The sequence below is a fragment of the Gossypium raimondii genome, chromosome 1 (genome assembly GCF_025698545.1).
Source record: "Gossypium raimondii isolate GPD5lz chromosome 1, ASM2569854v1, whole genome shotgun sequence".
NCBI lineage: Eukaryota > Viridiplantae > Streptophyta > Magnoliopsida > Malvales > Malvaceae > Gossypium > Gossypium raimondii.
Genome location: NC_068565.1, coordinates 48233696 through 48261064, shown reverse-complemented (window position 1 = coordinate 48261064; position 27369 = coordinate 48233696). Strand labels below are relative to the sequence as shown.

Below are 27369 nucleotides of genomic sequence, written 5' to 3'. Positions count from 1 at the left end.
TTAGAGTAGTATATATATTTAGTATAGATTTATTTTTTTAATTTGTTCTAAATTATATAATATATAAAAATAACATAATATAAAGTATTATAAACTTAAAAACGAGCGGCGCATTGAATGTTTAAGTCTGAGCCCGACCTATATTTTAAATGGGCCTAATTTTTTTTGCCCAAGCTCATTTTTCGAGCATAATATTTGTATCCAAAACCTCTCAAAATTTGGGCAGACCTAGACAGGTAGCTCGGCCCATGAACAAATCTATATGTGGTTCAACAATATCAAAGTTTCTTTTTTTTTTGAAAAAAAAAGAAAAAATAGTCTTTTATTTTCTTATTTTATAACATAAATATTGTTAATAGCCACTGGTGTGAAAAGAAAAAATATTTGTGACATTGAGATGAGCCCACGACAACTAAGATAAAATTGAAAATACCCTTTCTCTCATATTACTCTTTCGCTATATAATTTAATATTTTAAAAAGAAATTCATATCGAATTGGAAGTCACAATGCATGCATGCATTACTAATGTAAAAAAAACTGTGCAAGAATCAAGTAATTTACCCATTCTCATGTATTTGCACCACCATACTAGTTAATTTACTGATTTTTGATTCGATTCAATCGATTTGTTTATTTGATTCAATTGAAAAAATTATTTAAAATAAAAATTAAAAATAGTAAAAAAGAAGAAGAGAAAATCGGTTCAACTAAACTAACCTCTTATTTTAAATTAATATCCCAACTGATTCTCAATTCGGCTGATCGGTCCAAATTTGAAAACAATGCGAATCAATGATGACAATAAATTCTAGCAAAAGTGTGATTAGGCCTGTTCAAGAATCGAATTATCCTGTCCACAAAATTTATGAGGATTTGGATAAAAATATCAAGCATGAAAAAGGAAATTGGATAAAAAATAAATTTGTTTAAAATACGTATTGGGCTTATGCTTTAAATTCAAAGCCCAAGTCCGAGCCGAAATCCAAGACGGAGGCCTGATGAATATTTATTTCGTTATTTTATTAAGCAATTATGGACCGAGACCCTTGCATTGGGCCTAAAACTAAAGAATGACTTCTGTTTTAAGCTTTACCAGTGAGCGGTGATTAATTAGACACAATCAAGGGAAAGAAAAATCAGAAACATTTTCTGGTAAGTGAAGGAAAAGCAAAGTGTGTGAAGAAGATGGAGACCAAACCCACAGAGATTGGGAGTTCAAAGATGTTTGGAGGGTACAACAAAAGATACAAGCATTTCAGTCCCACCCTCGGCTGCTCCATGACTTTCCATATCTACTTCCCTCCTTCTTCTTCTCCTTCCCACAAGTTCCCTGTATGTTCTTTCCCTTTCCCACTTTTTTCTATCTTTTTATTACTATTTTCATTTTGATTTTTTTTTGTAAAGGTTTACTTCATGTTTTTTTAATGGTTATGGTCTGATGGGATGAAGTTAGTAGAAAATTTGGGTTCTACTTTTTTCGGCAATAGCTTCGGAAATACGTTTGCCATTATTGTAATTCGAATTTCATTTTTGTTATATATGATCTCGTTGGCTACTAAATTAGTTGGCTTAAACTTAGGTTACACTCAAGTTATGTTATTTGTTTATTTATAAGAAGAGCTGGATTTGTGGGGAAGATTGTTTTTCTTCTCTTTTTCGTTTAGTCTGCATTTGTGTTCTGATTATGACTTCTCAGATTCTAATATGAGAACCCTAGGAAAAAGTTACCCTATTAATTTCCCTTTTGTTAATTTTTTCCCCTTCATTCCTTTTTTTTTTCTTCTTTTCTCCTTTTTCAATTAGAAACTTCAAATTTTATACAATTAAGTTTGAAAGTTTTAATTAGTTCTACAATCATCTTTAATTACTATTTTAATTAACTTGAATTATAACTCAATTATCTTTTAAATTATACTAAGTTCAGTTAGTAAAAGTAAATCTCATTCATGATGTTATATTCAAAGTACATTTATCCTGTCAAACTCTATATATTTTTTCAAAAGATCATTTTAAATAGTAGATGGGAAAAAGAAAATACACTCATTCAAATTAATCAGAGTAAGTAATTCTATTGTTTACATCTGTTAACCAAGAAGGTTAAAAAGAAATAAAGGAAGACCACAACATCAAGGTTCTCATTAATATAACAAAAAATTCATAGAGTGCTGTACTTTGTAAAATCGAGGGCTAACTTTAACTTTTTCCCTAAAAATAATAGGGATCTAAATGTATTTCCAATTTTCATAAAAAAAAAGTGTATTCTCAATCAAACCTCAGGGTATTTTGTCTGTCACCCTGCTTTTTATTGTGAGTCCTCTTTATTTGTTTCATTTGTGACATGTCGGGTTTTATTTTTGTTTTGGCTACATTTTGGTTCTGGGGTAGTATTATGATATTTTCTAATCTATGAGATTCTCAAACAGTATTGTCTTGCATTCATCTTTGAGCAGATACTTTACTGGCTCTCTGGGCTTACTTGCACTGATGAGAATTTCATAATCAAGTCAGGAGCACAACGTGCTGCTTCTGCTGAGGGTGTTGCTCTAATTGCTCCTGATACATCTCCAAGTAAGTGGTCAGCCCACTTTAGCTTATTCTTGACATGGATTTTTGGAATTCTGACTAGATACTTCAATATTGATTAATTGTGCTTCTGCTTGTCATTTCTTCCCTTTGATTGAGGATCTGAGTCAGTTCAACCAAGTTATCTTGACCCTACTTATCCTTTTGGTTTTTGTCTATTCTGTTGATGCTGTAGGAATTCTAACAGCTAAGAAATTGAAACAAAAGGCAAACGTAATTGAAATGGGATAGAAGCATATATGGTTCTGGTTTTTCCGGAATCCTTGTGGGTTTAAAACTCTCTTAACTTAATGATAAAGATTGATCCTACTAACCCTCTAGTAGAGTATTATGATAGAACTTGTACTGAAAGCCACATGCTAATCACATGACTATTAAATATTTAATAAAAAGATGCAAAACATAGACTCAAATAAAACAATGTAGAAAAAAACTTAATGATAAAGACTGGTCCTACTAATCCTCTAGTAGAGTATTTATGCTAGATCTCACCTCTTTCTCATCGAAAACTTCTTGGATAACCTCACTTTGCTTTGCTGGAATTTGACTAACTTGTTTGGTAATAGCAGTTGTGTTTCCTTTGTCAAAACCCTCAAATGTATACACGTCTAAAGCATTACGCTTCTACATCATTATCTACCCTTGCTTCTTGTGGCAATGGCACCAAATCAAGCACATGTCGTGGGTTAAGGCCATATGCAACCTCAAAAGGAGTCTTCTTTATAGTTCTGTTGACTGAATCCCAGCTCTTCACATGGTTTCTGGCTGAGCTTCTCAGCAAGTTTCCCAAACTCCGGTTAACTGCTTCAATTTGTTCATCAGTTTGTGTATAGCATGTGCTAGAATACTTCAATTCAGTCCCTAATTTGTGCCGCAAGGGTCTTCAAAAATGCCCCAAAAACTTGACATCGTTGTTTGAAACATTTGATGTAGTAAAACCATGGAGCTGCACTATTTCCTTAAAAACAAATCAACAATGTGCGATGCATCCGCTGTTCTAGAGCAAGTCAGTGTTTTGCAACTTCTCTTTACTAAGCTGACAATCAAAACACCACCTCACAGATCTCACGCATCGTTGTACATATGTGGCCAAGAATAACGAACTGTCACCGATGCCATTGTTTCGTCTCTGCCAAAATGCCCTCCAAGACCATTCCCATGAAGTTCTCGTATAATTTGTTCACCAAATGACCCTTCTAGAATGCACAGTTGGTTGCCTTTGAAAAGATACCCATCATGCAACCTGTAGGCAATTTCTTTACAGCTTTTGACCTTTGTAACTCCCTCACAATCTGGTTGAAATACGGGTCTGCCATATATTGATTCTTTAGCTCCTCAAATCGTATAACTTGAGAACTCATCATAGTTAGAATAAATGACTGGCTACTCAAAGCATCTGCCTTACTTTGTCTCTCTTGACTTACTGGAAGTAGAAGTTGGCTCTAGAGCATATACACTGTAGACTCTATGATTGGACCAATATTTCTCTTCTCTCTCTTTCTTTTCCTTTTTATATCATCCAAGTAACAGAAAGCAAGAATGAACACATTGTCAAGAAACTAACTTTAACTTATATATTTGGATGCAAATTTCTCCAAAATGCCTTTCTTAGTTCAATATAAATTATCGTTTTCAAAATGTCATTTTATCTACTAAATGTACAGAGCTGATTTCCTTTCTTCCCCCCCTTCTAATCTACAGGAGGCCTGAATGTGGAAGGAGAGGCTGACAGCTGGGATTTTGGTGTAGGTATGCAGCATTTGGATTGTTTAAATTTGAATTTCCAGATATCTTTTATGGTAAATCCTAAACATTTGTACCCAATATCAAACTGTTTTATATCTTGTATCTTAATTCTGGAGAACTCTTCCTGGGGAAAATGGTGCCATTTCAGTTTTATGTTACGAACTGAAGCATGCACAATATTTCTTTTAGCAGGGAATCCTGGAAAATATCAAAGGTGAAGGCTTCATTTGGGTGGAATTTCCACTGCACCACTAAGGGTCCAGTGACAAAACAAGCTTCTGTGCGGTGGGAATCCCTTTCCATTGCCATCCAAATGAAGCATTAATTTATTCTATCAGGGAAAGTTTCCTGATAAGAAATAGGATGGTCAATTTTGCTCAAAGGGCATTTGTAGTTGTATGTTTGTATATACATGCACACATACATTTGTAATCACTAGAGAATCCGTGAAACTAGATAAGGGAATATGCTACCAAACTGGAAATTATGTTGACTAGAAATTTTTATTTCCTTTTGGCTTTTCATCCCTTTTTAATAAGAAATCTTAGCAATCTTCTCCTTTTCCCTTTTATGGAATTTTCTGTCAACAAATTGGATTTGAGTGCAAAATGAGTATTAATAATCTTGCTGAGCAAAAGATTTAGATGCTTATTAATTTCAGAGCTAGTTTTGATTTTTCTTTTGACATGACCCAGAAACAATAATTTAAGACATACTTTATTGATTAGGTATCAAGTAATATAATTCTGAGTCACCCCCTAGTATTTACTGGCGATTGGGGATTTAACCACAGAAAAAATGCATCTTTGCAAAACTTTCCAAGCAATTCTTATTATTGTCTTACCTGCTCCCAGCATTGCTTCCATGTGGGAAACATTATTTTTAAATTTACATGGTGCATTGCTCGATATTTTTCCAACACTGGTTGGCATGAATAGTTGAATATAGATGTGCACGAAGCATATAATTTTGACTAACTTTCTATCTCCTCCTCCCTTCACTTTTTTATGTTCCCTTGATTTTTAAAATTTTAGGTGCTGGATTTTATCTTAATGCTACACAACAGAAGTGGAAGAACTGGCGTATGTATGATTATGTTGTGAAAGAACTGCCAAAACTTCTGAGTGAAAATTTTCCTCAACTTGATACATCAAAAGCATCTATTTCTGGTCATTCTATGGGTGGACATGGTGCTCTCACAATTTATCTGAAAAACCTTGATAAGTATAAGGTAGTTGCAGTAGAGATCTTAATTTATTTTATTGACTAAGAATTTCTAATTTATTTTCTAGAGGATATAGATATGTATTCAGCTTCACTCTAAGTTCCTTGCTTTTATACGTTCTTTGTGCTTTTTCTTAGAATTTCTAATTTATTCTCCAGAGGATAACTAGATATTTATTCATCTTACTCGAAGTTACTTGCTTCTATCCTTCTTTGTTCTTTTTCTTTACAGTCAGCGTCTGCCTTTGCACCCATTGCCAATCCTATAAATTGCCCCTGGGGTCAGAAGGCATTCACAAACTATCTTGGCAATGACAAAGCTGCTTGGGAGGTCAAGTATCATTTGACTAATGAATGCCCTTCATTTTTACCTATTTTTTTTAATCTTGGGGTGGAGAATAAATCTAAAAAAGAAGGAAAAAAATTGCAGGAATATGATGCCACTTGCCTGATAAAAAAATTCCATAATGTATCAGCTACCATTTTGATTGATCAGGTAAGAGTAAAATCTCTCTTTTTAAGTATTACCCAACACAAAACAAGTGTCTACTTATAACTTTGTTTTCTCGTTTATTTTGAAGCAGTTTAGATGTCTTATTATTCTTCAATCTCATGAGTTGTTCAAGTTTAATAAATTTCTAAGTTATGATAGTACTTAATCCTCTAAAGTCTAAATTTGAAGAATGATATATTCTTTTCACCTTTCAGATTTATTTTGCCAATGATATAACAGTGAAGTATTTTAATGTATTACTGCTCTTATTGGTTGTTACCTCCATATATCACAATCTGTTGGCAATGGGGATGGTATTAGGATTTACACAGTTCTTTAATTTGACAAGAAAACTTGTTCAAGAAAAGAAAGAAAGCCTGCTTGAAAAGTACGAAAATTTAGACAACGATCAGAAACCATTATTCAAAATCCGAAGAAGGGAGGGGTAGCACTACTAAAAGTATCATATGAACTATCCTTTTAGACAAGTGAGGGAAGGAAATGCTAATATTGGAAAATATGTTTGCTTTTAAATTCTTCTACTTTTCAATCCGCATTGTTTCGTAAAAGCTGCGTTGGATGAATCAAAATTTTATTTTATGTTTATATGTTTCTGGACGCAGGGGGAGGATGACAAATTTTTAGACCAACTTCTGGCGCACAAGTTTGAGGAGGCATGTAGGAGTGTGAATGTGCCGTTGTTATTGCGGTTGCAGCCTGGATATGATCACTCATACTTCTTCATTTCCACCTTCATTGATGATCACATCCGCCACCATGCTCAAGCTCTTAAGCTTTAAGTTTATGAGGTTTTCTGCACTAAAACAAAAATCTAGTAATCTTAAGACCTTGTGAACAAATGTGGACTATTTCCTTTAAAATGCTGGTCTTTCCATTCACTGTTGTGACTTTCGTTTTAACTTGCAATAGTAATAAAGTGAAATTGTTAGGAGTGCTGTTTGGTTAAGTACTTGGTGATGCCGAATTTATTACTAGTCTTTTTTATTTTAGGGATAAGTTTCAAATTTATACTATTAGTCTTATGGTATTAGTAAGAAAAAGCTCGCCTCAATGTTCTCCTTCATTGAGCAACAACATAAGACTAGCTAGATCCTCTATGCCTCCATTACCATTAAACAAAAGTCGATCTTTAAAGTTCAGGAAGCATTTACAGGGGGGTAAGCCCCTGGTGAAAGATGATAGTAAACCCAGGGCCGAAATTCAACCTGACGAGAAAATAGTAAACCCAAGGCCGAAAGTCAACCTGGCAGGGGAGTCGAGCCTTATCCGATACTTTCAAAGTATCGATACCTTAATCAAAATATTTAGAAAACACGTTTTCGAATTTTTATAACACTTTGAAAGATCATCTTATTCATTTTTACTTAATAAAATTAAGGGACTGAAAATCTAATTTAATTATTATTAATTTTGCTAACAATATATATCCATACCATTGCCCCCTAAGGTATGGGCCTTTTAAGTGCGAAGTTGAGGTCGTTAAAGCTCAAATAAGTTCAATATGAATTAAGTGCTCATAATAAAATGGTTAACGTGGTAAAAATGTTTGAGCAAGGTGTATGTACGGGAAGACGCCTCCGGACGTGGGATGTAGCATCACTGATCTAAGATGATCTGAATTGTAATCTTGAGTTCTCTTGCATCATGATAATTCATGAGAGAACACCATTCTTAAGATAGTCAATGCAGAGTGTGCGCTCTATATTAAGTATCCTACTCTTTCAAATAAGCGATGTAATGGACAGAGTTGAAGGCTGCAATATTAAGCTTGCAAAATTAATCTGATGCCTCAGCCTGGACGAGTACTTGAATTAAGCTTGCAATATTGATCATTGAAGTGAGGGATATGTAGTACATACAAAATCAAATAGCTTGCAATATTAATAACTTTTTCACAGGAATCAAGTAATCCAGAATGCAATTCTTTTCAAGTTCGTGCTAAAGAATGGAACAGCAATGTGCTGTTCTGTAAGTTAACATGATCAGCAATGTGTTTAGACTAAGTAGTATGGTTAAAAATGAGCGGCTAGCCTAGGCATCATTCGGGAAAGTGTATGTATATCAAAACAAAATGCCACTCTACGCCTTTTCACTATATAATCTACTGTGATTTAACCTGGATGTACAGCACAACTTCGGTAATGATCGCCTTCGGGAATAGCCCAACAAAGCCAAGTAGGTTGGTGCTTCCAGTAACTGCTGTCTCATTTACTTCAAGTTGTCTCATGTATCCAATTTCAACTCAAATCTCAATAACTCCTTGCAGGAACAATGAGGCAGGCAGTAATCACTGAATTTAATCCCTCATGATATTCCAATGTGAAAATCGTCCGGGACTGGAGGAGAAAGTGGTGGGATTGCTGAACCACCAGAAAAGTTGTCGTTGATATCCAAGATTCTTCTGGCAGTTGCCTGAGATTCTTTGACACCAATCTGTTTATCTACGCTAGAAAAGTTGCTACTCTCAACAGAGGACAAGAACTTGTCCTTGGAGAGTGTCTGTGCTGACTGTAATACAGAGCCAAAAACACCAGATTCCCTAAGTCCTTGAATTATGGCCTGTGAATATATTAAAAAAAGGGGAAAAAAAAGTGAATGGTTTGAGGATCCAGCATTTCGACCACAAATATTTCACTGCGAAATCAACGAAAGAATAAAACACAAGGCATCAGATAAACAGCTGTACTAGTTTTACTTTTACCCACCATGGGAGTATAAATCCGAGTTAAAATGCCCCTCTTCAAAAGTTTCAAGTTCAATGCTTTATTAGTCCACACCACATGGTGACGGTACCTAAGTCAGAAAAACCATACTATTTGAGGAAGACAAATATAAAGTCTTCATCCTCTAGGGAATGTAAGGAGTATACATCATCAACAATTCTTCTACAGTCTAAAATAGGATATATTTTAGAGTATATTTCAAATGTTAATATAAGCATTACCAGCGAAGCATTTCCTCCTCCGTTGCAGTTGAAGCAATTATGAATGCCTGTATGAAATAAAATGTGAACAAACTCTAAGCAAATTAATCCCAAATATTAGGAATATAAAATGACCCAATATCATGTAAATACATTAGTATCTAAACTTAGAGATAAGCAATCAAGCTCAACATTCATCCATATCAGTAAATAAAAGGAGAAGCCTGACATAAACTAGTAATCTGCCTCTAAAATAGCCTTGAAAATATTGCAAGTAACCCACGACTTTGCACCCAATGACAGGCAAGCCGTAAATTAATTTTCCTAAGACCATAAAGCCATTTATTTTTGAAAGGAATATTATCTAAAAATGGCAGGAAAAATGACACTCACATTGGTTTAATGTATAACCTAAATGGAATACAGGAAATCCTTCAAGTAAAAGCAAGGGCAAGGGAAACTGAAAAGCAAGTTAGGCATCAATTGGAACTCACAGCTCTATCAAATTCTAACATGAAACATTTTTTAACATCCTCCTTCGTAGGCTTGCAGCCACATCGATCACGCCTTGAAGTGAGGTCAGAAAATTTGGTGTATGTGTAATGCAGAACGGCAGCCTCATCCAATTTGATCTCCCTATGATATATTACACAAAATCAAGGTAGTTATATATCAATAAATAAGAAAGGAAAGAAGTGCTTGAAGCAATGAACAACATATCATACAAAAGTACGTATCAATGTTGTCAAAGGTGCAAGGTCCATTACAGGCACATAAAAAGAAAAAAGAAGCATATAATAAGCTTGAAATTTAAGGTTTGTGGATAGAAAGTTAAAAAACTAGTCTTATTTATTGTTTAACTACTTAACAGAAAGTCATCATCAACAAAAGCTCAATGTTTGTTCACTTCAATCTACAAACCCAAAATTGCACACGGATTATATTATGATTGTTATCCAATGTTTCATTCTTGTAACGAGAGATAATATTATCTTCTTTTGGCAATTAAAAGAAAGCTAATAAAAGAAACAAAAAACTAAAGAAAGCAAAATGTCACTCTTTCTTAAGCTTTTGGCCCTAAAAGTGTGTCTAGGCATAATTGTTGTGGACTTGATCAAAGATTCCTTGAATCAGTACAAGGGACTTTAACTATTTGCACTGTACACAATGCCAGATATACATAATAATACATTTAACCATATCAATTTATTTACACAAAATGGATGGAATAGGAGAAATAACATACTTTGGTGCCTTCATGTAGTTATGCCATCTATGTGCACCATGAGGACGAAGATGATCTTGAATACGAGCAGCTGCTTTCCCATTTCCATAGGTTAAAAAGTAGTTTGGGTTACCACGGATTGCCCGTCTATAGTTACCAAGATAGGCTTCTATAGGAAGATGATCAAAGTTCTTCTTGAACATTGAGACCTATGCAAAGATAGAATATAGATTCATATACAATAAATGCACATATATGATCATAACTCCAGCAAATCCTATTGATAGGCACATTTGCTAATAATATTCCATCAAACTAATAAAAGTCATATAGTTATTGTCAGATTACAGTTTCCTAAATAAGGAATATTTGTGTATCAGCTAGGATTCTGTAAATATTTCAATGATTGTTATCCCTAACTTTAAGGCTATTTTTTTAGGGTCAACATTCCTAGAATTAGTCTATTTCCTAGATTAGAGTTTCTTAAGTTAGGCTCACTATGTGTATATATATTAGTGTAATTTCTTGTGAAAAAATTAGCCTGGTTTTAACATGGTATCAGGGCCTTTTTAGCTCAAATTCTGGGATTTTTTTTCTTTGTTTGGCAACTTCTTCTCACTCCCGATCAATCCTCAAGCCTGTAGAATTTGTTCAAAAGAAACATGGCTGAAACTGTCAAAACCAGCAATACTAGGGATATCTCAGAAGTCTCTATGAACAACTCAAACCCAACAAGTGAGTTGTAGAACATCCAAGCAGCCTACAGGTTAAATGGGAAGCCACAGACAACAAACAAAAAATTTTCAGAAAAAAGTGGACAACCAAAGGGACAAGGGCAAGCATATACAGCAAGACACCTGACTGGAGAAGGGAATTCTCAAGAATCACTTGTTGAGTTCAATAAAGAAGAAATTGAGAAGTTGAAGAATCTACTGGGATCATTGGAAAAATCTTCTTCAACAGGTACTTGTAGTTTGGCTTTTTCAGGTATGTCCTCTTCTCAAGATTCTAAAGTTTCGGATATACCCACCAAAAGTTCTTGGATCATTGACTTAGGAGCTACAGACCACATGACCCATTCCTCACAAAAATTTGTTTCATATACACCTTGCCCTAGTAATAGAAAGATAACAGTAGCCGATGGTTCTGTGATCACAGTGGCTGGTTAGGGTGATATTGTTATAAACAAAACTCTTACTCTTAAAAATGTCCTCCATGTTCCAAACTTGTTTACCAATATTCTATCCATCCAAAAAGTTACTAAAGACTCTAATTGTAGTGTGGTTTTCTATCCCAATCGATGTATTTTTTAGGAACAGAATACGAGGAAGATGATTGGACATGCTAAAAAAGTAAATGGCCTATACTATATTGAATAATCCAGTGGACAAGTTAGTGCTCTGAATTCCTCACCATTATCGTTCATCCCAGAATCTGTTAAAACCAATAAAGACCAAATTTGGCTCGATTACATCCGCCTTGGTCATCCATCATTTAGAGTCCTTAAAGTTATGTTTCCTTTATTGTTCAAAGGGTTAACTGTTGAAAAATTCCATTGTGATGTCTGTGATCTTGCAAAACATAAACATACCTCTTTCCGGTAAGCAATAAAAGGACATCCGCTCCTTTTACTCTTATTCATAGTGATGTTTGGGGACCAGCCACTATTTCAAACATTTCTGGGGTTCAATGGTTTGTATCCTTTATTGATGATTGTGCCCGTGTGTTTTGTATATTCCTTTTAAAACAGAAATCTGATGTAAGGTCTGTCTTTTCAACCTTTTACAACATGATAAAAACACAATTTGGTGCTAAAATAAAAAGGTTTAGGTCAAAAAATGCTAAGGACTATTTCAATCAATTTCTCTCACCATATTTCCAAGAAAGAGACATTATAAATGAGTCATCTTGTGTTAGCACACCCTAACAAAATGGTGTTGCCGAAAGAAAGAATGGTCACATTTTAGCTATTGCAAGATCCCTTTTGTTCCAAAAAAATGTCCCTAAACAATACTGGGAGAGACTGTTTTAACTGCTACTCATAGGATAAATAGATTGCCTACAAAAGTTCTTGAATCTCAAAGTCTTGTGCAAGTTCTAGCAAAATTATTCTCTAATTTCAATACTTTAAATAACCTTACTCCCAAAAATTTGGCTGTTTCGCCTTTATACATGTACATTCTCAAAACAGGGGAAAACTTGATCTACGAGCTGCCAAATGTGTCTTTCTCGGTTATTCTTCCACTCAAAAGGGGTACAAATGCTATCATCCAGCCACAAAAAAATATCATGTATCAGCTGATGTTACTTTTGCAGAACAAGAGAATTACTTTACTCGTCCTTATCTTCAGGGGGAGATCTCATTCACAGAAGATAAGGATAAATAATTTTTTCTCCTTGATTTTCCAGCTCCTACCCAGCCAAATACTCACACTCAGTCCTTGCCTACCAACCAGCCTGCCCAACTCGAAATTATGTCTCAGCCTGAAACTATGTAACCTGAAACAGAGCCTAATATACCCAAATCACAAGAAGGGATTCAGGATACTACTCGTCCTTTACTGGTTTACTCAAGGAAGAATGCACTGTGCGAGTTCAATCATCTTCTTCTCCTATACAACCTGCTACTATACAACCCGAGGTAATTGCTGAACCTACTTTGAATACTAATACTGAAACTACTGAAAATTCAGATCAGAGAGACTATGATTTTCCCATTGCTATTAGAAAGGGGACTAGAGCCTACACAAAACATCCCTTGTACTTATTCATGTCTTACAAAAATTTGTCCCATAACAACAAAGCCTTTCTTACTAGCCTAAATTCATCTCCATTCCCAAAACTGCATTCGAGGCATTAGATGATGAAAATTGGAAAAATGCCATGGAGGTTGAAATGGAAGCCCTTGAAAAAAATAAGACATGGGACTTGGTGAAATTACCGAGAGGAAAGAAACCAGTGGGATGTCGCTGGGTGTTCACAGTGAAATATAAGTCAGATGGTTCTTTGGAGATGTACAAAACAAGATTGGTTGCTAAAGGGTACAATCAAATGTATAGAATAGACTACCTTGAGACATTTGCCCCTGTTGCAAAGTTGAACACTTTGAGAGTGTTGTTATCACTAGTTGCCAATTGAGGCTGGAAATTACAGCAATTTAACATCAAAAATGCCTTTTTACATGGTGATCTTGAGGAGGAAGTCTATATGGATGTTCCACCAGGATTCGGTCTAAATACAGGTCATGTAGTTTGTAGACTAAAAAAGGCTTTGTATAGATTAAAACAGTCCCTGGGAGCTTGGTTTGGAAGGTTTACCAAAGTGATGCATAAGTTGGGGTATAAACAGAGCCAAGGAGATCACACTGTGTTTGTAAAGCACTCATCTTCAGGAGGAGTGACTGCTTTATTAGTTTATGTAGATGGCATTATAGTGACTGGTGATGATCTAGAAGGAGTGGAGAATTTAAAGAAATGCCTAGTAAAAGAATTTGAAGTCAAAGAGCTCAGTAAGTTAAAATATTTTCTCCGTATTGAAGTGGCACACTCTCGGGAAGGAATCTTCATATCTTAGCAAAAATACATAATTGATTTGTTGACAGAGACGGGCAAGTTGGGATGCAAACCAGCAGAGATGCCCATAGAGGTTAATCACAAACTTGGAGATGCACTAGAAGATGTAGCAGTTGATAAAGGTTCATATCAAAGACTTATGAAGAAGCTCATCTACTTGTCACATACTAGACCGGATATTGCCTATGCAGTTGGTGTTGTAAGTCAATTCATACACAACCCCAAAGAATCACATCTTAGAGTCGTGTATCAGATTCTACAGTACTTAAAGGGTATGCCAGGCAGAGGAATTTTATTTAGGAAATGGGAGAAATTAACCCTTGAAGCCTATACTGATGCGGATTATGCAGGGTCTATTGTTGATAGAAGATCAACCTAGGGCTATTGTACTTTCCTAGGAGGCAACCTTGTGACTTGGAGGAGTAAAAAACAAAATGTTGTGGCTAGATCTAGTGCAGAAGTTGAATTTAGGGCAATGGCACTTGGGATTTGTGAGTTATTATGGCTGAAAATCATTTTGGAAGATTTGAAGATCAAGTGGGAAGGTCCAATGAAGTTGTATTGTGATAATATGTCTGCTATCAATATTGCACATAATCCAGTTGAACATGATCGTACGAAGCACGTTGAGGTTGACAGACATTTTATAAAAGAAAAGCTTGGCAGTGGCTTAATTTGCACTCCATTTGTGTCCACTGATGGTCAACTAGCAGATATACTTACCAAAGGATTGTTTGGGAAGTTCTTTCAGAAATTAGTAAGGATGATATCCACTTCCCAGCTTGAGGGAGAGTGTCAGATTACAGTTTCCTAAATAATGAATATTGTGTGTATCAGCTAGGATTTTGTAAATATTTCAATGATCGTTATCCCTAACTTTAAAGCTGTTTTTTAGGGTCAACATTCCTAGAATTAGTCTGTTTCCTAGACTAGAGTTTCCTAAGTTAGGCTCACTGTGTGTATATATATCAATGTAATTTCTTGTGAAAAAATTAGCTTGATTTTAACAGTTATAAACCTAGCCAAAGCCAAAACATGAGAAGAGAAATAGATGGAGGAGATCACACCTCAGTAAAAGGTTCAATTATATCATCCCGCTCAACACAGCTTTCCTGAGAAAATTCACATGATATCAACACCTACCGTGTCAACAATAAAAGAACAAATGTACAACTTGACCAACTAAGCATCCTTAACCTCTATACCTAAAATATAGCAAGTCCACTCACATAATTTGGGAAGACAACCATATCAACATCTTCAGGCAAGTCTGCCAGTAATTGTCTGACAGAGTACTGACGAGCACTGGAGGGATGTATAAGCTCATCAGTGTCAAGATGAATAATCCAATCCATGCCAGCATCCTATAAATGAATGAAGAAAAAATAGTATGGCTAAGAGTTATACTGAACATGAATTTATGCTACCGAACATACACATTATGCCAGAGATGAAAATGCAACAGCATACCCTTGACATTACAATAGCCATTTCCATGTTAAGAGTTTGCTTCACAAACAACTCATGATTACATGGTTTGTAGAAGAATTTTGCCAGCCAAGTCTCATTCCAGATCCGACTACAAGCAAAAAGAAAGAAGAAAAAAAAGGGCAAGTCAGATTCTTATGACATAGAACGGCTGCCCTTTTTGGACATTGAAATGAAGTACTAAAACAGAAAAAGAAAGCAGGGAAAGGTCATATCCCGAAAATGGTAGACGTAGCATTATTTATTTAAGAGAACATGTCTCTCAACTCAAAATGTGTTATTTATTTCGATTTAGAAGGCTCACCATAATGGTATTTCTATTTTGGTCAAGCACCATGTATACTTTGAATTACTACCTAGCATTGGGTTCAAGAATCATTTAAATTTCGCATATGAAAAAGGAAGTGAAAATAATGCCTTTTAGAACAATACCAGAACAAACAATAAGCTATTAAACCAAATCATGTACCAACCTTTTAGCTTGTTGTTCCTCTAATTCTTTTGTTCGGTATATCACTTCCACCCCCTGTTAAGGATTGGATTTAATTTGCACATAGGAACAGAACCAAAGTGAAATAAACAATAGTAGATACTAATAAAAAGGAGTAACAGAGGATTTATACTCAACTGGAATCGATTCTAGGACTTTGGACACAACGGGAGAGGCAGCCTTCCCTTCAACAAAAAGGAAAAAGGTTGAAACTCCAATAACCTTGTGATAAAATATCCATGGTAATATCTGTTCTAAGCCGGCAGCAGTACTTGAAACAATACATATCTGGCATGCACCAAAAATATGGTAAGAAATAGCACCCATAAATCTATTAAGAAGTTAAAAACAAGTACATGGACCAGATTAACGGTTTAGAGATTTAAAAAAGAAACAATTTAGGTGTTTTTAAATTGAAACATTTCCCAGTATTTTGAAAAAAAAAACCATATGTTTAGCATCACATTTTTATATTTTGTGTATTGTGTTTTTGGGTTTAAAGATGTTTTCCTGGAATTTATTTTCCCCTCTTATTTGTATTTCTTTTCATTACCATCTAATTATTTTTTCTCTATGATCTGAATTTTCGAGCTCTTATGAACAATGAAGACGAATATGAAGTCATTTAAGGTTTAGGACCTAAAATTAACTATAATTCAGATGCATTAAGCTAATCAAAAACCACTTATTCAAATTTCCTGGGGGGAGAAAAGCCGAATCTGGGTCAGTTTTTTTTTTTTTGAATAATAAATTGTAACAAATTAACATCATAGAATTAAGAATCTGAATTTCCATAAACTACATAGCAAAGGGAGACCCAAAAAGCGTATCAAGGCACGAAAACCTTAGGCCTGAGATTGGAGCCGAATTCAAAATTCCAATCCTTAAAATAAGGGAAAGCTGGGGACCGGCTCTGACCCAAAACATCGACGCAATCGGAAACGGAGCGCCGATGGGGGCGAGAGTTTGATCCAGGATAGTCCATGCCGGGAAACTGGAAAGGATCAGGAGATGAAAGAAGGGGGTCAATGAGACCACCTTGCCATTGGAGAATAAAAGCAAAGAAGGCAACGGTTAATGGAAGGAGAGTCAAGAGCAAGAGAAGACGATAACTAAGGGCTTGATAAGATGAAGAGATGGGCTTTGAAGAAGAATAGGAGAGAGCAGCCATGAGAATGAGAATGAGATGGAATACATGCATATGCATATGCATACGAAGAATTGAATTTGAAACTGAAGAGAAAGTTGATAAACAGATATTCAAAAGAAAAACAAAGGGAAGGGAAGAGCAGGCGTTTTTGTCCGTACGTTGGCGTTGTGATTACCGTCACCCTCTTCCCTCTTTCCGCTCCTTTCCCATTTGGTTCTACGTTTTTCATAACCATGCAATTACTTTTCCTTTTTAACTTATATACCCAAATTATGAAAAATCTTATATCCATCTCATTCTCTTCTTCACAAGAAATTATTATTACTATATACTCTTTTCTTTATTTCATATTTATCCTCCTATTTATAGATTGGAAATGGACTATAGATAGTTCTAAGCATTATGTCAAGAATAACAGATATTATCAAAACTTATAATGAAACTGTTAAAAAAAATAACTTAGTGAGTAGAGATGATTTTTTAGGTAATCGGGTGTTTATAGTTAAATTGTACTTCTCAAATAGATAAATAGATTATCATGAAATATGTTTTATTTTTATGAACAGGATTGAACTCCGACCACAAATTTATGTCATAATCAATTACTATAATTACTAAATTATGTGTGAAAAGATTTAATATTAAAAAACATATTTATATTTACCAAATTAAGCAGGTCTAAATACTACTTCAATCAGGCAATTCACCTTAAATACTAACTTGTTTTTTTTTATCAAAAAACTAATTTATATACACTTTCATTTTTACAAACCTTAGTTACACATCTTTGCATTCATGTTTGTTTTGTCATCTTCTTCGTAAAGTTACTTATATTAAGATTCAACTCAATTATTTAGTGTTAAATTTTGCTATTACTACGTATATTTTATAAAAATTATAAATTTAATTCCTCTACTTTAATTTCATCAATTTTATTTAAAGTATTTTAAAATTGATCTATTTTATGAAATTGTTACATATGTGCTATTTAATAATAAAAAACTCTCAAACTTTTCAACTTTTTAATTTTTTCAACTTTTTAATTATTAAATATAAATGTTCACATTTAATCTTTATAATGTTTCTTATCTTTAAATTTTGGGTAAATTACACCAACAATAATTCAACTTTCAAAAAATAACAAAACAATCATTATAACCACTTTCCGTTACAAACATAACGAAAAAATGACATGACATCCTACTGTGTAAACGGTCTCAATTTAAAACCCTAAATGGGCTAGGCAATAAAAGAATAAAAGAAGAAACAAAGAAGAATAAGAAGGAGAAGAAGTTGCTAGACAATAGACAATTTCATATTAAACTAATCAATTGCAAAGTTATACATCAGTAAAAAGAACACTTGATTAGCTATTTCAATCTATCCCCTTGAAAAAAATAAGGGACAATCGAAGATTAGAGAACCCAAACAAGAGATTAGCTATATAACAACAAATTTAGTCAATCATAGACCACACTGTTATTATTTGTTTTTTGGTTGTGGCTACAAATCTAACCTTAATATCCTCCTCAAGGTACTCATAGCGACGTCATCCTTCAAAGCAACTCCATCTTCTTTGTGAAAAATGCTGGCAACGGAACAGAACTTGGAACGAGACTAGAACAACCTTACTTTCATTTTTTTCTGACTCGGTGAGTCGGATCTAGGTTGGGACGGACCTGGGATCTGAACTCAAACAGTAGGTGGAACCCAGATCTACATCAAAGTTTTCCTTTACGAACCTCATATGCTTATCCAACTTAGATTATTTAAGATCTTCGCCGCGTTTGAGGATCTTGACTTGACCCATGATGAGATTCTTGGTTGGAGCTTTGGGTGACTGATGGTGGGACAAGAAGGAGGGGGCGTTGAGAGAACGCTTATTACGTTTTCCTTGTGAATGATTCGCTCAGTTATTGTTAGGATTAGGATTATGCCAAGGGTTTCGAGGGAGGAGAAGAAAAGGCATAAACATATTGGGCTATTTACGCAAAAAGTAAAAATATTGGGTAAATTATTAAAAAAAGCAGAAAAGGAAGGACGAAAAAGAAATAATCACTCAATTTTGCCTCATCCAATGTGGCAAGTTAATTGGCCACATCAACAGTGCCATTAAGCTAGTGACGGAACAAGTTAATGGGTGATTGATTTGTCACTTTTCAATAACGTTAGTGACTGTTTTGTTATTTTTTAAAAGTTAAGTGATTGAATTGAAACCATAGTGACTGTTTTGTCAGCTACCTCAAAGTTGAGTGACTGTTGGTGTAATTTACCCTTAAATTTTTTTAAAAAAAAATTAAGTTACATTTACAAATTGTTATTTGCCTCTCTTATAAATTATTTTTTCTTTTTCTTTTTGATTTCATCTTAGAAAACCTTTAAATTCATGGAATTTCTTTTTCTTTTACTAGATTCACATTTGTTATAATCTCAGTATTTCTATGCTTTGTTTTTGTTCCTATGTATGGCTTTAGTTTTTTTATGTTTTTTCTTATTCATTTTCAATTTTTGAATTGTAGTAGAAATCAATTGAAGATAAATTCAAGTTTAATGAAGTATTTTTTTATCTCATATCACATTTCAGTCCAAGAATTACATAAATAAATGAAGAAGATAAAAAATGTTTCGTTTTCCAGATGAGTAAGCATGGATAGAATTTTAGGAGACTACAAAGATGAAAAAACAACTAAAATTTCATGCTTACTCATTTCAGTCCAAGAATTACATAAATAAATGCAGAATGTTTGTGTTAAATCTCAGAATTATTCTTCTTCTCAAAAAAGACTACAAAGACTCGTGGTCAGCATCTACATTTTAATGGACCTATAGAATGCGGAGGATTAATTACTCGGCTCGCTCCAGTAAATACCTTAAGAAATAAAAATAAATAAATGTTTATATTATCTTTATCTATATAATATATAAAAATAAAATCATATTTATAGTCACTATTTTTTATGAAACCTTTGACCCATTTCTTATTCATTTTCTAGAGGTTATTTATAGTAAAACTTCCATGGAAAATTTTGAAACTTGCATAGTAAAATTTATTACAACTTTAAATACCAATTTTGAGAAATTTCAATATTTTTTATCTATTTACTAAAATGTATTATTTACTTTCATTACAATTTATTTTATTTACTTATTAATTTTTGTATAAATATTTGTTCTTCAAGTGCTTTTATAGATTTTCATTCAATTTCATTTGGAATTTGCAACAATTGAAAGTTGTTGAATGTTATGGAGAGTGTTTTACAACCTTCGTGCTCAACTTGCCTTCATGTCAGTCAGAGATTTGAAGTTGAGTGGGAGTAGAAGATTCGGGTTCTTATGTTACAAGGAACTTTTTGAAGCGATTGCTGCAAAGTTTGCACAATCTTTTAAGTGCAAACTTTGCAAGTTTTAAAGGTAAAAAAATTTGTTAGAGGAAGGTTAAAAATTACAGACTGAAAGCTTATCACCAGTAATGAAGGTGAGAATGATGGACATAATTTTATAGGGTCGAGAGTTGAAGTTGAAGGAGGCAATTATTTTACATTGATTTTTATAACTTGAATATTTATTAATGTTATGTACTTTTTTATTATTAATATTTAGATGTTACATATGCATTCTATATTTATTTGCTAGGACAACTAGCTATGTTAATGGGTCAGGTCACCTGTAATACCCCTAACCCGTCTCTGTCGTCGGATTAGGGATACAGAGTATTATCGATCAATCGCAAAACATTTAACATCATAATATTAAATAGATTAACCTTATTAAATACCAACCAATCACATGCATTTTGTCCCTAAATCGAGCCTTAGAGGCCCTAAAAATAGCTTATAAGCAATTCGGGACTAAATTGAAACAAATCATAAGTTTTAAGACAAAGTTAAAAATTTCTAAAACAGGGGACACACGGCCGTGTGGAATGCCCCAGGCCATGTAACGTTCGAAATAGGGACACACAATCGTGTCTCGGCCTGTGTAACTCACTGAGTTGGGCCACACGGCCGTGTCGTAGGCTGTGTAACACACTGAGTTAAAACACACGGTCGTGCCTCAGACCGTATGTTGCACACGGCCAAGTGACACAGGCATGTTTCAGACTGTGTGCACCTAAATGAACCTTAAATGACAAGTTTACCATTTCAAGCTTACTTGGATCCTAAGTAATCCATTTACTAGCCATTAAACCTATTCAAAATGACATTATACAAGCTTAAAACATGCTAAATCAACCATCCTAAGTCCCTAACCAATGTACCATCATTGGTACCACAAGTACACACAAGTATACAATAATATGAATCATCAACCAAAACACGTCAATTCACACAACTTAACACCCAACCGATATGCCTATCATAGGCACCTCAAATCACAATAGCTCAAGAGAGGCCAATTAGTTATACATTCACTACAAGTTAATGTCAAAAACACCTTCCATCAATCATAATTCATAGCAAATCATCAACCAAACATTTGCCAAATAAACACCAAGATCATGTAATGATATTCATGTTACCAATTTGCACTTAGCCTTACTCTTATATACATACCAAAACAAAAGTAAGGTCAAAACAAGCCTATTACATGCTATATAATCCAAAAAAAAAAAAAACGATCCAAAAACTACTAGAAACAGATGGATATTGTGACTTGATACTGATCCTATCGTCCAACCTTCAAAAGTATCTACAAGAATAGAAATTAACACAAGTAAGCTCATTGAAGCTTAGTAAGTTCGATGTATAGAAACAATAAATCATACTGAAGTAAATACAACAATTCAATCAATATTAACTCAACTACAAGTGTTTCCTGCCATCCACAATGTCAACCGGTGAATTGCATAGTTCAAATCAAAGCTTAACAATAATCTCCAGGATAATATATATCCATAATAGAATCAATTCTAGATATCATTTACATGTCAAACCATTCCAAGTCATTATATAAGTTATAATACAATAATTTACGATATGATGAACGACTTGCAGATACAAGTACACGAGTATCCAATTGAAGCACGCCAAACGCTCATAAGAGCTAATCCAACTGATAACATGCTGAATGCTCATAAGAGCTAACCCAATTGTAAATGCACTAGATGCTTATACGAGCTATACATTTGCCCCCGTAACACGCCAGAACAAGATAGTATAACACGAGAGTTCGCAACAAATGCTGAACCTTGGTGTACTCGGGAAAAATATATAATTCACACCATATTGATCTCCACTCCAATCCCTACATAACACGCCGTCATTCAATTGTACTATATCTCGCGTTCATTCGATCCAAATATCGAAATTCAATAACATTTCTCAAACAACTTTACGTCATCAATAAAACAATTAATATCCATGATATCACATTATATCATCGTACAATTCATATAAATATTAAATTATAAACCGTACGAACTTTTTTGATTTGTCTTGTAATAGTTGCAGAAATTTAAAGATTATTCTGTAATTTTTTCTTTTTCACGTAAATCAACAGGATCTTGAAATGCAACGAAAATCACACAACCAAAGCTTCTTCTCCCTAGTTATGGTGCTCGGCCACTTGAAGAAGAAATTGTTTTATTCTTTCTTTAATTTTGTTTGAGATTTTGATTTATTTACAAAATTACCATTAAACATAATTTACTTTCAATTTTTCTTTAAATTTTCACTCCAAAACCGTCCACTATCAAGCAATAAGGTTTAATTGCCTTATTGGCCCTCCCACATTTATTAGTTAAGCTATTAAATCATCAAAATGTAATAATTAACAAGTTTTACACTTTTTATAATTTAGTCATTTTTCATTAATTAGCTATATAAACGTTAAAATTTTTTGACCAAATTTTAATATGACTCTAATTACTCCGTGAATATTCTATAAATAATATTTACGGGCTAGCGGGATGGAAATTTGTGGTCCTGAAACCACTATTCCGTCACCATTAAAAAATGAGTTGTTACATCACTCGCCTAGCCCTGAAGGTCTGCCCGAAAAGTGGGAGGGTTTGAGTAAAAATATAAGCCTAAAAATTGGGCTTGGACAAAAAATAAACCTCAGGTAAGATTTTTTGGCCCAAGACCAACCTGGCCTAGCCCGAGTCTACCAAAATTTTTTTTTCTACTGTTGTTTGCTGAAGTTTTGATGTTGTTTGTTGTTGTTTTGTTGCAATTTTGCTATTATATTGTTACTATTTTATTGTTCTTGTTTGGATATTGTATAACTCTTGATTTATTGTTAATTTTGCTACTATTTTAGAAGCATTTGCTTGCTAAGTTGCAACTATCTTAGTGTTATTTAAGCAGGCTAGGCCGAGCTCAGGTTTAACATATTTTATTTGGGCCAAACTTGGGTAAAATTTTAAGCTCATTTTTCGAGTTGGGCTTAAAATTTAAATTCACCCAAACTCAACTGACCTAGTCCAGGATAAAGTCTAGAATGAATGGCAATATATATATATATATATATATATATATATATATATATATATATATATATATACTTTTCTCCTTTTATCAAATATAACAACTACCATTAATATTGCAAATATTTTAGCAATTATTGAACTCAAACATATTTTTGTATTTGTGGTATATGAATTCATAATATTTTGTTTTAATTTTATTACATGAATGAATGTAAAATATTAATTGGATTTTTAAAAAATTATAATTTTAGATTTAAATATGAAATTAAAAAATGAAAAGTATGAAAATGAATGTAAAATAATTCATTATTTATTTAAATCAGTTTAATTATAAATTAACCAATCAACGTTATTTTTTTATATTTTATTTTCTAAATTTTATAATAATATGGAGCAAAATGTTTAATATGGATATAAGGTGATTAAGCAATAAACAAAACTTCTATCACTTTTGTCTCCATGTAAAACAAAATCATCTAAAATATAAATATATGAAAAAAAAGGTAATTGAAACATAATAATTTTAATTTTCTAATATCTAAGGTGAAATTAGGGGTTAGTTCGGGACCACTCCTAAAATGAAAAAATTTTCATTTAAATTTTCAAAATTTTAAATTAGTAAAGGTAAAATTACACTTTAATCCCTCCCTAAAAATATAAAAATTTGCTTTAATCCTTTAAAAGTTATAAATATATAAACTATTAAAATAGTGAAATTATATTTTTACTATAATAAAATTATAATTTAATTTCGACCCTTTAAAAAATTTCTAATTTCACCTCTACTAATATCATTAAGGTAAAAGCTATATATATGGCACACATTGAAAACATGTTTAAATTATGAGCATTAGGTTTTATAGATAAATACTTGGATTATGAAATGAAAATTTTGATACTATTTATTTCAAAATTTTAGTGATTAATTTTGTAATATTTTAGGATTATATTCCTGGTATTATATATAAATTCTAACTTATTAAAATTCTATTATGCCCATATTTATTTTTCTAGAGCTCTTAGGAACTGCAAATATATATTAAAATAAGTTAAAAAGTCATTTATACCCCATTTATTCTTATGGCTCCCTTAAAAGATAGTTTTATATAATAATATTTTACTTATCCTTTCTTGTAATGTTAATAGGGATAATAATGGAGTGGAGAGAAGAGGGATGTTGCTAAATCCACCATAACTCTATAGTTGGCACGCTCTCCATTATGAATGTATAATTTTGAAAATTATTACCACCTCCATAGATGTTAGATTCATCCATCCTCGCCTCATCTCGGCTCGCTTCACTTTAATTTTTATTACTTATCTTTAAATTTTTCAATATTTTTATCATCCAAATACTTCTCCACTTATTTTATAGGCCCTTTTGACCTCATAAATTTTGAAGTTTTCAATGGTGGGCTTCTCCAACATCGATGGTTTTAGGATAATTAGTCACTAAATTATTTGTAAGCTTGTGTTTAAATCACTTAATTGTAAAAAAGATATAATTTTGTCGCTAAATTATTTGAAAGTTTTCTTTTAAGTCGTTGAACTATTCAAAAGTTTTATTTAAGTCACTAGGATGTTAGGTTTTTCTTTTTTAAGTTCGAAGCTCCAAGCAGCGATTCTGTGGATCAGAAACTATCGACAAGTAGAAGAACATACCTTAGATCCAATTTGATCTGACAATTAGTGTTGGAGATTGGAGAAAAAACTATTTAAATTTTGGTTCGCAGATTTATAATGTCTAAAGTTGTTTCACAAAAAAAAATTGTAAAGAAAATGGGAAAGAAAGCTTTCAATTTGTGCAGTTAGTGCAATGAAGAAAGCCATATAACATCAATTTTAATATTTCAATGACTTAAATGAAATTTTTTAATAATTTAATAATAAAATTATAACCCTTTTTAATTAATTGACTAAAACTAAACTAAAATTTAGTCATAATTTAGTGATTAATGGTGTAATTTACCTTGGCTCTAATTGTTGGACAAAACGATGATAGAAATCCCATCAAACGTGTGCATGACATAAAAATGCACGTGTAATGCTTAGAATCTGTTTCTCCTACCTGACGTGTAAATTAAATTCCATGCAACACCCCATCATATTACACGTGCCCTCCACAGAATTTCTCACCTCAAACAGCTAATAAAATGAAACCAAAGTCCCTGAATCTACAAGGAAGAAAGAAACCAAAGCTAAAAATGTGTGAGACAAGGTCCAAAAATCTACCACCATGGGAAGCCCTTGTCATGGTTGCTCACTACCTTGATCCTCAAACCTTAGCCCTTGCTTCATGTGTATCCAAATCATGGTGTCAAGCTATGTCCCTAGATGTCGTTTGGCAGCCCCTTTGTTCTTCTAGTTTTCCTTCTTTGTCTAATCTCAAAATCTCTTATCCTTCCGTCCCATATCATCGCCTCTATGCTACTGGCCTCGCAGCCTTCAAACGGCGTCATAAACCCCCATCGAAACCACGCCTTTCCATAGACAACATTGTCTTCACCATTCAATTATCCACCAAGGGAGTCCCTATCTTCACCATAGCAGAAGCCGCAAGCAATATGAATAACAACCAAGTGTTCAAGTTCGATGTTGACGTAAAGCATGGCAGTTTTAAGGGGATTAAAGGTTTGGAAGAGATGAAAGTAACATGGAACGTGGTGTTAAAAGGATGGGAAGCAATTTTTACAATGATGGATTGGCAAGGAAAGTTGAGTTGTAGGCCGGTGGAAGGGTGGTTCTCGGAGGAGCTTCCTTGCGCAGGGTGTTGCTCCAGCGAAGTGGGAAGTGGGATTGTTGCAGATTTGAAGGTGGACATGGAAGTGGAAAAAGTGAGCGTAGGGATATTAAGGGTTGTAGATTGGAGGTATGTGAGTATTGAAGATGGGCTTAGATATTTGCAGCATTTTCTTTTGCCTTGTCAATGTGATGGCATGTAGTTGACATTAAAACAAAATCCAGCTCTCTGTTTCAATTCAGCAAGCTTTTTGGGTTTTCAGTGATGAAACAAATTTATTTTAATTTTAATTTCCTGGCATATAGAATAATATAAAAGAGCCCCTTGGTAGGTCTAGGCAAAATTTAGGGAAATTGGGTTTGCCATTTGGCACTATATTATAAAGTGTGTAGCAAATCATAATTTTTCTGGACAAATATATATCAATCTTTTTACGGGCAGTCAATAAGCTGATTACCTCGAGAAGTCGATTATTGGTTAATGAAATTCATCTATTCCAATTCTTTTTTATTTGTTCATTTTATTCCTAAAACTAGGTAGTTGAATTCCAAATGTATTAGATTATATAATTTTAAATATAAAAATATTAATTGATTATATAAAAAAAACACCATTTTATCATAAAATAAATAAAGATAAATACATCTCACATACTTAACAACAAAATTATCTATAACAATAAAATGATCTCATAATAAATAAAATTGTATTCATGAAGCATTTAAGAAATTTTTTCCCTTTCTTATATAAATTATTTATTAATTTTCTAATTTAAATTTTAACGTTGTTCATTTGCCTTGATTAAAATTTAAAATTTAAATTTGATTAATAATTTTTTTAATTTATTAAAAATAATAATGTTATCTATTTTTTTAATATTATTCATGTAACGGTTGGTGCGCAATGTTCTAGTGTCACAATGCTTGACGATCATTTCGATGTAAACATGCCAAGTCAACCTAACCAGCAAACAGTGATGTAAACATGCCAAGTCAACCTAACCAGCAAACAGTTGAGGATTCATAAATAATTCTTCCAAAACACAAATTTATATAGCGAAAGCAACACCAAAAAAAAGTTCAAAAAAATAGAATAGCCACAGAAAATTTATGCACGAGAGGTGTTCGAGTAAATGCTCTCAATTGTATTACTTTCTCAAAGAATACAAGAATATAATGGATGAATGGATCCAAATGGATGCTTTACAAGTGAGGGGGATACTCTATTTATTGTTGAACTCCCTCAGAACCAACAGTCTAGATCATGTTACATTGACAGACGA

The 27369-nt window shown here is 33.3% G+C and overlaps 3 protein-coding genes across 3 annotated transcripts; 2 read left to right on the top strand and 1 right to left on the bottom strand.

Moving 5' to 3' along the window:
• The first annotated feature begins 1107 nt into the window (after positions 1-1107).
• On the top strand, positions 1108-7015 carry LOC105786214 (S-formylglutathione hydrolase). Its single transcript, XM_012612553.2, has 7 exons — positions 1108-1334; positions 2453-2570; positions 4287-4334; positions 5366-5562; positions 5788-5886; positions 5986-6051; positions 6672-7015. The coding sequence occupies exons 1-7, from the start codon at positions 1188-1190 to the stop codon at positions 6846-6848; spliced, it is 852 nt and encodes a 283-aa protein (XP_012468007.1). The 5' UTR covers positions 1108-1187; the 3' UTR covers positions 6849-7015.
• A 960-nt stretch (positions 7016-7975) lies between these two features.
• LOC105786213 (glycosyltransferase-like At2g41451) lies at positions 7976-16938 on the bottom strand. Its single transcript, XM_012612551.2, has 11 exons — positions 16612-16938; positions 15906-16055; positions 15751-15803; positions 15260-15368; positions 15019-15153; positions 14857-14901; positions 10239-10426; positions 9487-9628; positions 9014-9060; positions 8775-8862; positions 7976-8628 (listed from the first exon to the last, which is right to left on the bottom strand). The coding sequence occupies exons 1-11, from the start codon at positions 16936-16938 to the stop codon at positions 8374-8376; spliced, it is 1539 nt and encodes a 512-aa protein (XP_012468005.2). The 3' UTR covers positions 7976-8373.
• Positions 16939-25539: 8601 nt separating this feature from the next.
• LOC105786212 (probable F-box protein At5g04010) lies at positions 25540-26543 on the top strand. The gene has a single exon (XM_012612550.2). The coding sequence runs from the start codon at positions 25552-25554 to the stop codon at positions 26287-26289; it is 738 nt and encodes a 245-aa protein (XP_012468004.1). The 5' UTR covers positions 25540-25551; the 3' UTR covers positions 26290-26543.
• The last annotated feature ends 826 nt before the right edge of the window (positions 26544-27369 follow it).

Excerpts from the sequence above, each read along its gene's own strand:
- LOC105786214 (XM_012612553.2), top strand. The coding sequence starts at position 1,188 with ATGGAGACCAAACCCACAGAGATTGGGAGTTCAAAGATGTTTGGAGGG. Across the intron at positions 2,571-4,286 it reads TGCTCCTGATACATCTCCAA|GAGGCCTGAATGTGGAAGGA; the intron begins GTAAGTGGTCAG and ends TCTAATCTACAG. Across the intron at positions 4,335-5,365 it reads CAGCTGGGATTTTGGTGTAG|GTGCTGGATTTTATCTTAAT; the intron begins GTATGCAGCATT and ends TTAAAATTTTAG.
- LOC105786213 (XM_012612551.2), bottom strand. The coding sequence starts at position 16,938 with ATGGCTGCTCTCTCCTATTCTTCTTCAAAGCCCATCTCTTCATCTTAT. Across the intron at positions 14,902-15,018 it reads TGGTTGTCTTCCCAAATTAT|GAAAGCTGTGTTGAGCGGGA; the intron begins GTGAGTGGACTT and ends GAATTTTCTCAG. Across the intron at positions 10,427-14,856 it reads TAATTGAACCTTTTACTGAG|GTCTCAATGTTCAAGAAGAA; the intron begins GTGTGATCTCCT and ends ATCTTTGCATAG.
- LOC105786212 (XM_012612550.2), top strand. The coding sequence starts at position 25,552 with ATGTGTGAGACAAGGTCCAAAAATCTACCACCATGGGAAGCCCTTGTC.